The following is a 15,040-nucleotide window of genomic DNA, read 5'->3' as shown; positions in this document are numbered from 1 at the left end:
TCTTTCCCTCTTCTCTCTATACGACTGTCTCTCCCTCTCTCTCGCCCGGCGACCGATGAAGAATGGCGGAAAATAATATGGTTATCGAGGATTCCGTAGATATGGAACAGCCATGAAGCACGAGGCTCGTCAAGGTGGAGCGGGCTCTTCTCTCTAACGTGGAACGTGTCTCGGAACAAAGGGGATGTTTCTCGGTAAATGGGGTGACGAGCGCACGACGAAGCGTAATACGCCGAGGAAAATCGAGACAGAGGGCTGTGTACGTGGCCGTGTGTGCGCCCAGCTACGAGAGAACCTTATACGATGGAGCCTGCTGATACGGTTAATACCACGCGACACCGAGGAATGCGATTTTCCTCGACGGCGAGAAGCCCGAGAAACAGCTATCTCGAAGTAGACGAGGGCATAAGAGGCGAAGACGAACGATAACTCGATAGCAACAGCAGCGACGCGAGATGGTACGGGCTGGCAGCAACAGCGACGCGAGCAACAGCGACCGGCACGAATTATTCCACGACTGCTTCATCCGCGTAATTGTCACCAGCGATCTTCTATTTTCCACGATGCTAGATTTACGCCTGCTGAAACGCTCCCTTTGTCTCCTTTCGGAAACGCTGCTAACGGGGATATGGATGCGGAGTGTCTCGAGCATTGTGCGTCGATCATCGAGTCAAGATTGGATGAAAAAGGGGATGAAACGGAGATGCGTGTGGTGAAGATGGCTCGAGGTATGTTGTCTTCGTTTTATTGGGAGATCGTTCGATTAACCAGTTAACTGTGATTGACGAGTATACTCGTCATGGAGAAGTGGCAGGATATTGTGTCATGACGAGTATACTCGTCATGCGTAAAAAGTAGCGAGCATTGGCTATTTAAACTGTAATTTTTGTGAAAAATAAAACATATTCTCAAATTTCAAGATGTTTAGAATATTTTGAGACCAGGCCGGAATAAAACAAACAAATAAAAAGTATGAATAATTTGAGATGAACCCATGCGTCTCCGTATGCACCGGCGAAACAGCTTATCAGTTCGCATAACGAATTTATTTGATAACGTTTGAAACGATGATAACGTTTTTTAGATGTTAGCGTAAAAGAGGCAAAAGCAAAAGTCGGAAAGCTGATTTACGATAGGGTTCCTTCAGGGATGGTCCGCCACGGGACAAATGCGTGACGCTGACCAGGCGCTAAGCCCATTGATGGCTGCTGGCCCGAAGTTACCTAGCTATTTTTTCACGGTCACTAAAATTCATAGATATCCATAAAAACTAACCAACAAGAGAATAGATGTTAACCAAATAAGTAAATATTAGTAATAAAATTGTCAATTTTATAAAATAAGCTCATCTTTTTGATCCAATATTTTAAAAGCGACACTTACTCTGTGATTGACGAGTATATTCGTCATTGCTCGATTTTCGCGACACATATGGATGCGCATTCTCAAAAGGGAATGCCACAGCTAACTGGTTAAGTAGGGTTGTTTTTATTTTATCTTGAGAGGGTTACGCGATGGGTGGTAATGAAGTTTGGGGATCCAATCTCGTAGGAGATACTAATGCATTTGTGGGGAAATTTGATTTTCCTTAAATTATGACACGAGGTTGGATAGCATAATGAATATAATTAGTAGATATTAGGTAAATATAAGGATAGTTCAAGGAATAATTAAATTTAATGTCCAAGGATCATACGCATGTATATTGTTCTTTTTGTCGGACATAGAAAATAATTATCCTTTCTTAGACTTGATGAATTCATTCTTCTATATGTTAAGAAAGTTTCTGACGAATTTATGTTAAGCGATCCGAGAGATTAAATATTTTGATTAATTAATTTTTGGGGATTTTTTGGGATATATATATATATCTTATATCTAAATTTCAAATATATATATGAGTCGTTTCTCTTTATCAATCTAATTACTAAAAATTATGAATTTTATTAAGAAATTGGTTTTTAAGTGAGAGTCATTAGCGCTTAGAATAAGTTTAGAATTAGTTCAGAATAAGTCATTTTTATATTTTCCACAGTTATTCTGTTACCTATCCAACATTCCTATATATGTGTAATATCAACTGAAGAATTATTTTTGATGCATTTGGGTGCATCTGCCCTACTATAGGGTGTAACGATGCACGAATCGTCGTTCTTTCGCAAATGGGCGATGATCGGCTTACGCGTTGAAAATTCAATATTCCCCCGTTTAAGTAGTAATTAATGCAAGTCTATAGGACGGCGCTGTGCACGGCATAACGTGTTAATGCCAACAAGTGAGCACCTACGCTGGTAACACCTGTAAAGGCCGTTAAATAATTTCATTCCGCTGTCGAAGCTGCATGCAATTTCAATTCGTCCTGAAACCGAGTGCTAATACGATGAACCGTGTGTGCTTTTCGCTTCTATTATTCCACGGGGAACAGTACGAAGAAATAAATAATACGCGACTTAAATAAATCATACTTCGCATTCCTGTTATTTTTTTTTCGGTTCTTTGCCCACGAACGCGAGTTCGAATCAACGACTGCTATACCCAGTGGATGATGATTGAAATTAAATTACCGGATCGTTTTGTATTAATGAATATTAATTCTGGTCCGTGTATTATAATGTGACTATTCCATTAATTAAACTAAATTCAGTTCGCGCAATATTATCGCGATTTGACTGATGATATTTCATTCAGGGTACGATGTAACAAAGACATTGGTTGTTAATTAGAAAATTATTAATTGCAAAGTTATTAATTATGAAAACAAAGCGTGCCAGTCGATATGGAGGAAATCATACAGGGAGTGTAATGAGAATAATAGGAAATTATTGTCGAACACTTGTAATGATTCATTTAGTATAAAGATTAGTATATGGATTAATTATGTTGGTATGGAGAAGAGAAATTAAAAGAAAATGCGTCTGGGTGGTCTTGAAACAAACGAGATTCGTACAAAATCAAATTTTCGACGCGATTTCCATCAATTTTCAAACGATTCACGAATTTTTATTCGGATTTAATAATAATTTCGTTAGTTTATAACAAAAGTTAGGAAGCATAAATTCTCTTTTAAAATTTCCATTTATGCCATCAACTCGAATTAAAAAATATAAAAATCTTGAACTTTTCACTTCAGCTGAATAATATATTAATTACGAACGATATTTCAATGATCTTAATGAACCAGGGGAACTAAAGCACTAAACTGAAGTATAGGTCAAATATATTAGCCAGTCAGGGCCAAGCGCTTTTGTTATATGTAGTATATATAGTTACTATTCTTATACAGACGATATAGATTGGGGAAAAAATATGAAAAGGTTTCGTTGTCGAAGAAGGACAATAAACGATTCGTCGTTTGCTCTAAATTTTATTAGTATTGCTCTAAAAAGGCAGTAAAAAATAATTTATAAATGAATCATTAAAATTTCCTAATGAAAACTAGCATGTTATCTTTCTAAGTACCCCTACAACTCAAAAATTCCTTTAAATTAATTTTCTAAATCTATTTCTCATCGACAATGGATGATGATGTCGCTGTATGTACCAAATTATCAAGCATACTGCATCACTGAATATCAAATTATTATAATCCACTGCTGCAGTCTATTCAGATTATTTTATTATGATGTCAATACATCGTCAATGATCTAAATCAGGTGATTTCAAGATCACCACAGATGCGATCAATCCCTGGATTCTTGCCTCAGTACTGTACAGACCTTTCCTTGAAAACTTTCTTGACATCTGAAGCAAAACTCGTTGGAAGAATTCACCGAGTCCACATTTTAACAGCCATAATCGTAAACTAGAAGCGCGAAGCAAACGAGTTAATCGCATCCGTGGAAAATTGTTGCCGGTAACAGACTATTCACATGGAATCGCGAGGGTGTTCCGTCTAGATAGCCACCTGTTGTGGCGACATGCGCCGAACCGTGCAACGACTATGCTGCGACCTGCCTATACGTCCTCGTCAAACAAAACCGTTTGCACGGTGTTAATTAACCATTTTGCCATTGGCCACTATCATCTGGATCTCGTACGTCGGCAGAGCAGATTACCCTTGAAAAACTCCGCAGTCTTCGTGGCCAGCAGCCCGACGGAATTATTTGTCTTCGTAATTGATCGATCCGGGAAACCAGCGCGAACGTTCCAATTTACGTGTTTCCTGGATCGTTACCAGTTCCTCTGTACCCCAGACCCCTGTTTCGTTTGCGTAAAATACGATCACGTGCCGAGGTAATAGAGACGACCAGGTTGGCCGCTGCAGCTATGATTAATCGATTTTAGCTTCCCGTTAACGACCACGGAACGCGGCCAAGTGCTGGCTTCGACCCTTTCAGGATGTGCAACATACGCCTATATGTTCGCTCCTTGCGTCGGAAATAAGAAGAGGGGCCAAGATTCGACCCCTTTGGATGTGATTGCTTTACGATTGTACATCTTCGAATAAATTATAGGCATTGTAGGTCTTTTTCTCAAATTTTTCTGACTTCTTTACGGTATACACTTTGGCGCGAATATAAAAATCTATGATAACCATGCGAATATTATTTATAATGGATTTTATAAACATCGAGAATGAAACAATGGTCATCGAGACAGAAAAATTCGTAACTAATTAATTATCAACAGATGATTATTTATTTTCAAGTAATATTTGCTTTTAGCATCTTCGTTGCTAATTTAATCTTCGTTATCTACAATTCTGAACTCTGACGAATAATTTCCAAATAGCGTAAGTACATATTTCTACGTTGTACATTTTTACGCGTGTTATTAATTTACATGTATGATGTATGCGAATTATTCTGCATTTTTATTCCGCCTTTCGTACGAGGATCGATATCGTATATACGTTATAAAGCGCGATAATTCGAATCTCAAATTGGTCCCTTCGATATTCGGTAAATTATAGTTCGAGATATTTTATACCATCGACGAGTGTAGTTGGCGAAAATATCGATAATCTGAAGGGAAAGTTCATCGTGGCAAGTATATGCGAACAGTATGGCGGGTTACGTAACTAATTTGCATTAGTTTGCTAGAACAGAAGATAGAGTTTATTAGAGAAAATTCGGTTTAATACGAGGATAATGAAAGCCATTCGGGTACATAAGGAAAACGTATTTTATAATACCTGGAAATATTGAAATTTCTCCAAGAATAGTTTCAATATGAAGATGTGCATAGCGTGATATAAACAAACGAGGAGCGTTATAATATCTACTATAGAAATAAAATTATCATAAAACAACCGTGGGAACACCTTGCAGAATTAATCGAGGTGGGAGCATTATTTTAGTCCTTTGAAACGAAATCGGAGTAGGTCACTCGCTATAACGATACGTTAACATACTTTGGTAAAATAATCCCTCAGCCGTGATTCGGCCCGTGCAGATTTCACCCGATACAGATGGAATATGTGGGTGACAGGATCTTTTTTATCATTCACACTTACTACAACATCACATCTCATTTGCAATGAAACAACAACCATTAACGCCATCCGTAACTTTACACCTGTGACAACAGAGAAATAACTTCTATAGCTAAAGCACAATAGAAAATTTAAACAAATTTTTAAAAATAAACCAATGCAAAGTCAAAGCAATACTACATTCTAAACTACTCTCTCAAAGCAATCTCAAGATTCGCAAACAAAAAGGCCTCGAAAAAGGTCCAAAAATTTGAAATTACAGTAAAATCCAGGATGGGGGACTGAAGGTAGATAGAGATGGAATAAATCGAATTACACAACACGTATCATCTCTGACAAGACAATGGTCGCTTTTATTAAAGAACTGTACAGGGTACAAAAAACGAGTTGTGACGATTCCTCTGGATTACAACGATGCACCAAAAAAAAAAAGAAAAAAAAAGAATACATATATGAAGAAGAGAAAAAATCAGTGAAAGCTTAAAACAGAGTTCTCGATTTTTGTTTTCACGAACGAAACCAAATGGCTGGTATCGCGTGGTTTAGTCGTGGTTCTCGATACTGAACCCTTTTTCAGTTAACCACGAGGACTCGATGACAGACAAACCGCGGAGATAACATCTTCCGGTGGCTACAACCTCCGTGAACAATATTAACGGTGGCTTGCTGCCGTGTAACGCCGAGGAAGGATGTATAGCAACCGGCTGCTTCGAGCTCACCTACACAAACGAACAATCCAATTACTCCTAAATTCTCGTTACCCAGTCGCCGGCAGAGAAAACTTACTTAAACCGCGCCCTATACACCAAAGAAACTTGTTTAAGCTTCAAATTCCCAACATGACAACAAAATAACGCTAGCCCCACCCTCCAACCCTTCTTACAAAAAGTTCCTCCTTACTTCTGCCGCGCAATAAACTTCTTCGTCTCGCTACCGTGTCGTTTCTCTTTCTAAGAAGTCAAAGAAGCTCGTTCGACGCCTAATGGTGGACGATTAAGGGGTGTATTCGTTTATTTTCCACGCTTAAGTAGAGTTTCAGATAAGACAGACCAACTGGTTATTTCGTGGATCCTGCATTTACTTACAACGTGTAATTTTGCCACGACGAATTTTTGCGAATTTTTGGAAAGTGATCGCGATGGTAATTGAATTATCGATATCGATTGGGTTATGTTTGAAATACAGTCTTTTTATAGTAAGCGCAGGGGTGAGGTAATTAGATGGTCTGTTTTACATGGAACACATTGTAGATATAAATATCGTTAAGTACTATCTTTAACTATAATAACTAATAATTAAAATAACTATCGTTAACTATAACTATAATTAAGAAAAATTTTGTCTGATGTATAATTAGTGATCAGCGATCATGGTAAGGAGGCCACAAAAATACAGGTAAATTTGAATAATTTTTATTCGGAATAATCGTTGCATGTTATGGCTATTTTAATAATAATAATTTAATAATAAAATTCTGTTTATGAAAATTTGTCAAGTCTGATTTCGCTCATGTTGGTCGGCTTTAACTCGTTGACCTGTATTGGAACAATTAGACCATTAATTCTCCTGATCTAAATTTATTTCAATATATTATTGACTGAATGGTTTAATTGTGCGTTATTATTGGCTCTTATTGACTACTTTTAAATACGTCCAATTTAGCAAATAAGATAATTTCACTTACATTCAACTTGCATAAATTTAACAATTATCTGCTGGATAATAATGCGAGTAATTTGATAACTTGGAGTATCATTTTCTATAATAATCTGCAACGTGAATTGATCGTTGGGCAACTCGTTACCCAATTACAAAGAATCATGTAATATAGTTGTACCCTATTAACTAGAAAACCAGGTCAACTAGTCATAGCAGTCGTTTAATTTTCCTACATCTCTGTCCTTCAAAATTTGCTTGTTGAAACTCTACAATTTCCCAAATTTCATCAATTTTACCCCAAAAGCGTCGATTCGTAGCCAAACGACAGACACGTATTCCAGCAGCCTTACAAACCCCCCAAATCCCAATCCCAGCCCACCCGAAAAAGAAAAGAGCTTACGCGACCTAAAGTCTACAAAAACCCTCTCTATAGGTTAAAAAATCGAATCTCCGTCCTTTCCACGATTACTCGAATGACCTTGAAAATAGCCATTACTTCCACAATTTCATCTTAACAATTTACAATCGCAATTACGAGCATTAGACATTGTAAACTATATTAATCCTTTGCACTCGGCGATCTTTTCGTTACAGAAACATAGTCATTCGAAGACTTTCTGCCATAAAGTCGACAATATTTTCAAAAGGGTAAATAAGAAGTGCAAATTAATTTTAAGGCGTAGAATTATTTTACCTCAATATTCTACGCGTCGTTGGACAATTTTAAATTCGAGATATTAATTAACAATGATCTTTAGAATCTGATTAACGCGTTAAGTGCCCAAAGGCCCCCAGGGACAGGCCCAGACTAGGACCAAAAGATACTAACTTTTGGTGTTAAATTCTGCGCCATCTTTGGACCTAACGTTTGGGAATTCCTGTTATAACAATTCGTACAGTATCTCTGAGTTTTACGAACACTTCGCCTGCCGCTGCTGACCCACTTGACAGCCAAGTCTGGGCCCGAACGGACCGGCAAGCAAAACGGGCTGAGCATTTAACGCGTTACATGGCGCCTGAGAGTCGTCTCTCGAGTGCAAAGGTTTAATCATTCTTCTTTATTCCTATACGAGGCCAATCGTGTACCTTCGACGATAAAACCGGAAAGAAGTATAAAAACCAGTGTCGTTCGAATAATCAGGAACGGTACTATAGCCGCGTGACCCACTTGTGTAAATTCGATCGGCCAAAAGTTCGGCAAACGGACCTTCTCCTCGGTGCGATCTCAATGTCTTGGGTGCTGCGAAGAGGGAAAAACTAGAGGTGAAAAGAAGGAAGAATAGAATGTACTCACGGTGACGTAAGTCTGATCCCTCTGCAATTCAGCGAGATTATCGTAGAGGCCCTCGAGGAGCGCTTTCCGTAGTTGCTCGGTATTCGTTCCGCAGCTGGCCTTCTCCAAATTCGCACGTTCCGCCAATGCGGCGAGCTGCTGTCGCACCTCCGTCGCGTATTCCAGATTCCTGTGATGCAGAAAGTTTTCGTGACACCAGACCTTCTTCTGCTTCGTGTTGGTATACGCGCGAAAAACGTTCAGCAACGTGACGTGGTCTCCCTCGGGTGAGGCGAATCTGGAACGAACGAAACAGGCGTAACAAGCTGCGAGTATCGATCACATCGTGGACGGATCTGTTTGACGTTTAAGGGAATACGCGGTGTCTGCTCTAGATTCGGCGACATTTTTTTTCCCTTCCTTTACAAATATTTGGCTGGCGGGAGGGTGGAAAACATCGATTTTTCCAGGCAGTTTTAGTACGGTGTGGATTCTTAAAATCGTCTACTCGGGTTTAACTGTGAAAAGCCAATGCATTGGATTGGATGGATTACAGTAGTTTCAGTTGAGTTACTTAATTTTGAAATATTTATCTATGGTAACAGAGTTTTAAAGATAAATATTCTAGAATTAGGTAAATTAACACGTTGACTGCCACGCAACTTTTCACGATTCCGATCTAAGACGCCAATTTGATTGAATCATGTTACATTATTAAAAACTTTATTTATAGTACATAGTAATAATCAAAAGCTTAAAAAATATTTTTTTTTTTTTAAACCTGATGTTTTCTTCTCTTTCCTGATGCCATCTATTCATATTTACACTGTTATATTACGGATTTCTTCGTAGCTGTGCAAATATGGCAAGTATGAAGAACGAGATAACTCGTAGTAGGTGTCCTGGGCAAGTAAACAACCTACGAGATATCTCGTAGTTGGCAGTCAACGTGTTAACTGGTAGATGGAATTATAGTGGCCATGTGTGATCAAACGAAAGTGTTCCAAGTCTATTATAAATGTTGTAGTAAAAACTAAATACTAAAATAAACTACATCCTAGCGATGTGGAGGCGATCCCTTCATCTGCGTTTTGTTTTTTGTCTCCTGTTGTCTTGAGATGTCTTTGGACCTGCGTGGCCATAAACAGAGGCCAGTTTTAATCATTCGCCCGTTTAACACGTTAAACACCACGCTAATTTTACGTGTCGTTCCGTTCGCGCCACAGTTAGCCGTCATGTGGGCCCTTCCGGGCCGTACGGACCGGCGAGGCCTGAACGGAAAGTCTAGCGCCAGTCCCTAGGAACAGGCGTGGCGTTTAACGTGTTAATAAACATCTATACAGTTTTTCCACCATTTCCACTGGCTACTATTTCTTTACATTATGACCGCTTAACAGTAAGTATAGAAATATGAATATTCTCCTGAGTAATTAGCTAATTAGAAATTAATTATAGATAGATAATTGTCAATATAATATAGCTATATTCACATCCCTTCGATTATTTCTCATTCAACGCATAAATCTTTGGTTGGAGGAAAATTTTCACGATGAAACATGTATGAAATGTAAGAAGATTATCCAGGACCCAGCAGAAGAAGTATCGTGATGCAGTATTCAACTAAAACAGAAGCTTCTTGCGGAAAATCGATGAACCTGATACCTTGATCTGGCGATGTAAGCCTGCTGTCTTTTCGCAGGTGGGTCGGTGAAAACAGACTCTCCTGACAATAGAGCGACAACCATGAGGGCTTCTTCGAGGCACTGATACTCCACTGATGCCAGAATCACCTTGGTAAACCGTGGATCCAACGGGAACAGGGACATCGTTCTTCCGAGGGTAGTCAGCTGCGGTGGAGAACCTATTCGAGTGAAAATCAAACGAATAAGTTTTAACCGGTATGTTAATATAGCACGACAATGCCTCGATGGGCTGACAAAGGAAAAACAGTGCTGTTCGATTCATTTTATATATATACACATTAACAAAACTATATGGAATATCAGTATCACAGACACTATCAAAATTGTGATACTGTGAGCTGGGAAGGACTCTAGCAAAGGAAACAGTATTAAGAGCGGTATCAGGTCCGGCTTAGGCGTTTAGGGTAACATCTGAAGTGCGTGTGGACGGACGGATGACCACGTGTAAGAATTGTATGGTTGAGATATTAATGACCAGGACGAGTGCAAGCAATGAACGAAAGTCTAGGAATGTGTCCGAGTGTCTGAAGTACATGGTCCACTAAGGGCGAGGTTTAGCCGGAAATGAGTGATCATCGAAGAGAGCTTGCGTATGAAAAGATTGAGTATTAGACTTTAAATAAGGGTGCAAGGCTGCGGGCGAGGCAGAATGCGTGTAGCCGAGACGTAGTGAGTAGAGAATCGTGTGTTTGAGAGGTTAGAGTTGAGAGAAACCTAGTATAATATTTTAGTCTAAATAAATCTGTTTTGTTATTAAAATGGTGTCGTTGTTTATTAAATCTCTTTATTAGATCTCTGTCAGCATAGGATTAATCTAGCATTAATCCTACAAAATCATGAAATAATATGGTAATCATATATTCTCCCCTTTTACTAAATAAATAGGAAAATAGGAAAATAGGAAAATAAATAGGAGTTAACTATTAAAGATTATAGCATTGTGACAATGTTCAGAATTTTTCCATCGTAGCTACGAAATATTCTTTGATGCGCACACGATCTTTTACCTCTCCCATGAGCAATGTCTCCTTCGAGAATGAAACGTAAAAGGTAAAAAAGGGAAAAATGTATATATAAAATTATGATATCCATCGACGAATTATACGCCTCCAGACAACATAAACGTTGCAAAATAAAATTGCAACGATTTTCGCTTTAGATACAGGCTATACAGCCACGATAACAACCAACATGCGAGATATGAAATATTGCTGTTCTAGAAAGAAATAAAGCGAGAGGGAACGTATTGTTTTTACAGGCCGAGATATATTTTCTTCGTGACCCGATGTCGCTTATTTGAATTTCAGAAGCTTCCTTTTCGAAAGTTCGCGATGGGACAAAGTTCCATTTTGTTTTACTAATAATTTCACGTCCACGGTGATGCCGACCGCAATGTTATTTCGTATGATTTTATTGATTCGACGTAAAGTAAATTCTTCGACAGAATTGCGGAATGTAATTTCTCAACGAAGTGGAGAATCGAGCAGAAACTGCAGGAGAATATAGAAAGGATCAATGAAATATTCAGGTAAAATTCTACGCTTCGGTTGTTGGCAAAATTGTGCAAAATTCAAACTCACGTGCACAATTTAATCCGCAAATTCTACGACTGCCGATAAAATTTTATGCGAAAAGTTAAGACGAGTGACTCGTATACACGAGGGAACATATGTATCGCAATTTTTATTTCTCAGAAACGACGTATCCCGTGCAAAAATATTAAAGGTATTGTACATTTTAAGTCAATGACGAAATATTCCATGAACAAAGCGAGATTCACAGGAATTAATCATTTTTGCAGATTCTAAAATGCAAGAAATCGCAAAATCGATGAAAAATGGTCTTATTTTTAATGCAAATTTTAATTGTAACTTTTAATTAGATCTTAGGCATTTATTCTGAAATAATACAAAAATTAATATCTACTAAAATGTAATGGAAATTATTATAAGTATTTAATAACAGACTTTAATCTTGAGTAATTTGAAACAAGATATTTTAATTATTTTAAAAATTATATTAATTAAAATATTAATATCATCAAGAATTTATTATTTATTATTCCTGTAATAATATTTTTTGTAATATATTACAGAATATTAGTGATATAATAGATAAAAGTGATGAAAATAGCCTAAGTTTATATACTAAAATTAAAGCTCGTTTAATTTCTGGAAATTCTATTACCCCCTGTGTAACATTCAAATAATACTCCTTAAACGTAATTATACATGACAGCCGCTTCTAGAAGTAAAATTCAAATAGAGAGAATTGTCGATTTCAATCGTTCAAGCGAAGAGGCGAGGTGATCGAACAAACATAAGATTCGAGCTGAAATCCCACTGCAACGAACCAATCTATCAATCTTCTTTCCATCTGCAGTTTTTAGGAATAAGATTGACTTCCCTTTTTTCTGCGTTTGCTCTCAAAATTAACTTTCGGGCGTGACCCGTGTTAATTAAACTCGCATAATCCGGAAAAGATATCTTTCAATGGTTCGGATGATTCAATTAGTACGGCAACCTGATCCTGCAAACAAGAAACTCAAACTGAAATCTTGGTCCAGAAGCTTAATTGACCGATCCAGTTACTCTTCGCAAATTCTGGGAACAGTATCCTGCAACTTCGCGTTTAATTTTCGAATATTGAACTTTGCGTGTAACGTAGTATGTCTCCATTAATCGAGATAAATAAACTGTGAACGGGTATTGCTTCTGTAGTACCAGCGATACGATCTGATTCACGAGTTGGTCTCGTAATTTGGATCTAGCCCGTAACAACTCTTACTGCAAATTAATAATTAATTTCGTGGATTTTCGTGTAACAAGTCTCTGATATTTTAGCCACAAACCTCAGAGTGTAACCAAAGCCAACCCAAGCGAGTTAACTGATATAAATAGAATGATTCGTTTGAAACAACTCTGCAGTATTGAATCTGTTAACTCTGTAGCGACCATCATTCTCATCCTTGCCAGTAGATGAATTCCAACTTCGAGGAGGTTCGAGGACTTGCGGAAAGACCTCCGCTTCCTACATATATAACTTCCCGACCTCGCAAGAGTATCCCGGTCTAAGGCAGGGTCTGCTAGGATAGCCTTACTGATGAGTCCACTAGCTAGGCCCCGGATGAAACGCATCCCTTCCTTTTCCTACTGTTCCTTCTAGCACTACCGTCACACGAGGATCCGGCGACCCATCCAACTTCAGTAACTGTGGGGCCAGGACCCCCTGAAACTCTTTGGGGCACACTGGAATTAACCCTTTGCGGACAAATGCCACATATATACATTCTGTGGAAGCCATCAGTTTGGCTGAGGAACGCATAAATGTGTCCCACATAAACGCGTCAATATGGCCCAGAAACACAAATATGCGCCTGCTATCGCGGTCCTAGGACCCTCACGTCCCAAGTTAAGTGGTGGACTGTTTTATGTCCCTATTGCTAACGTCGGCACCACGGTACGATTTACCCAAAACCGCTTCGTCCGTAAAGGATTAATCCTTTTGATGCACCGTAATGCATGGTGGGACATTTTTATCCCACCTGAAGATACTGCAATAGCTACATGCACATAGGTTTATATTCCGTCTTATTTAGGTAAAGCAGTTGACAATACCTTCGACAAATGTTATAAATATATTCGCTTGTGTTGGCAACATTCAACATACCAGTACAGGTTCATCAATTGTCGCAAGCGGAAGGTTTATTGCGACAATCTTTTTTTCCTGGTTTTATGTGAAAAATCGTAAAAGTAAGTTAATCTTTATAAAAATTAGTCCTATACCAATTTTGTTTCATTTAAAACGCAATAAAATTTCCATGCAACATGAGTCTATTTCATTATCTGAAATCCCGTGCCGCAAAGAGTTAAACTGTAATGCCTGTGATCACTAAGCCCACTTTGAGCCTTTTATATTTAATACGGAGCTAAAGTGAGGACAGATTATATCCCAGAAGGGTAATTCCTATTTAATTGTAATTTATTAAAAATTATCTCCCATCAGAATGGTCGCTAAAAATTTATCAAATCCGTTCTCTCGAGCTCAGCACTTCTGAGATATCCTATACTCGTTCATTCGTACACGTACACAGCCACCACCGGTAAAAATACATAATAACAAAAACAAGAGAGTAGAAGAATAGAAGAAACAGTCGATAAAAGTATCTCTCCTCCACAACCCCTAGAACTCACCCCAAAACCACAACCGGAAACCGATCCTCGAGCAAGCAAGACGCACACACCCACAGAGCTACAGTTATCCACGATCTCGTCCATTCGTCAAACAATCTCACTCACCCTTAACGGCGCCCAACTTTTCCAGGCAGGTCACCGCGACGTCGACAGCCTCCTTCGGCGGTTTATCCATAAAATCAAAGGTGGTGATATCAACCCCGATGGCGAGCAGCTGGAGGGCTACTCCCGCGAGGGAACACCTTTGTATCTCTGGCACAGGCATCTCCTTCATCCTCTCGAATTCCTCCTTGGTGTAGGTTCTGTAACATTTGCCGGCCGCTTCTCGGCCAGCCCTGCCGGTCCTCTGCCAGGCCTGTGCCTTTGAGACTTTTTCCACCCTGAGCACATCCAATCCGGTGGTCGGGTGATGAGTTCTCGCTTTGACCACTCCGGTGTCGATCACGTGTCGAATTCCTGTGTAATTTCATCGGGAAATCACTGTGTGCACCAGAAACGCCGCCGGTCCCTCTCGCGAATGTAATCACGAGAGCGCGGCGAGTAATCAAGTCTGTCACGAACGAGTGTACCGGCGTTCGGCTCGTGATATTAGCAGATTGCGCCGCACGCGGAAAATGAAATTGGTCCCTCTGATGAACAATTTGCCGAATTAACCGGTTATAGGAAGATCCCGCTCGTCCTGGACGAAAGAGAATTTTTCTTTCCTCTTTTTCCCTCTATTCTTTCTTTTGCTTTTTCTGTTTGTTTGTTGGTTGGTTTTGAAAGGCCGGTCCTATTT

The 15,040-nt window shown here is 39.0% G+C and overlaps 1 protein-coding gene across 1 annotated transcript in view; it reads right to left on the bottom strand.

Moving 5' to 3' along the window:
* Positions 1 to 5,907: 5,907 nt before the first annotated feature.
* ath (ATP-dependent RNA helicase DHX33) overlaps positions 5,908 to 15,040 on the bottom strand; it is a 13,974-nt gene continuing 4,841 nt past the window's right edge. Inside the window, exons 4-7 of the mRNA XM_017909958.1 lie at positions 14,368 to 14,718; positions 10,029 to 10,227; positions 8,388 to 8,664; positions 5,908 to 6,153 (exon numbers count right to left, since the gene is read on the bottom strand). Coding sequence (XP_017765447.1) covers positions 5,977 to 6,153; positions 8,388 to 8,664; positions 10,029 to 10,227; positions 14,368 to 14,718 — 1,004 coding nt within the window. The 3' untranslated portion in view covers positions 5,908 to 5,976. The remainder of the gene's footprint in view (positions 6,154 to 8,387; positions 8,665 to 10,028; positions 10,228 to 14,367; positions 14,719 to 15,040) is intronic.

The sequence above is a fragment of the Eufriesea mexicana genome, unplaced genomic scaffold, assembly GCF_001483705.2.
Source record: "Eufriesea mexicana isolate 0111107269 unplaced genomic scaffold, ASM148370v2 scaffold38997, whole genome shotgun sequence".
Taxonomy (NCBI): domain Eukaryota; kingdom Metazoa; phylum Arthropoda; class Insecta; order Hymenoptera; family Apidae; genus Eufriesea; species Eufriesea mexicana.
This window is presented reverse-complemented; position numbering and strand designations above follow the sequence as displayed.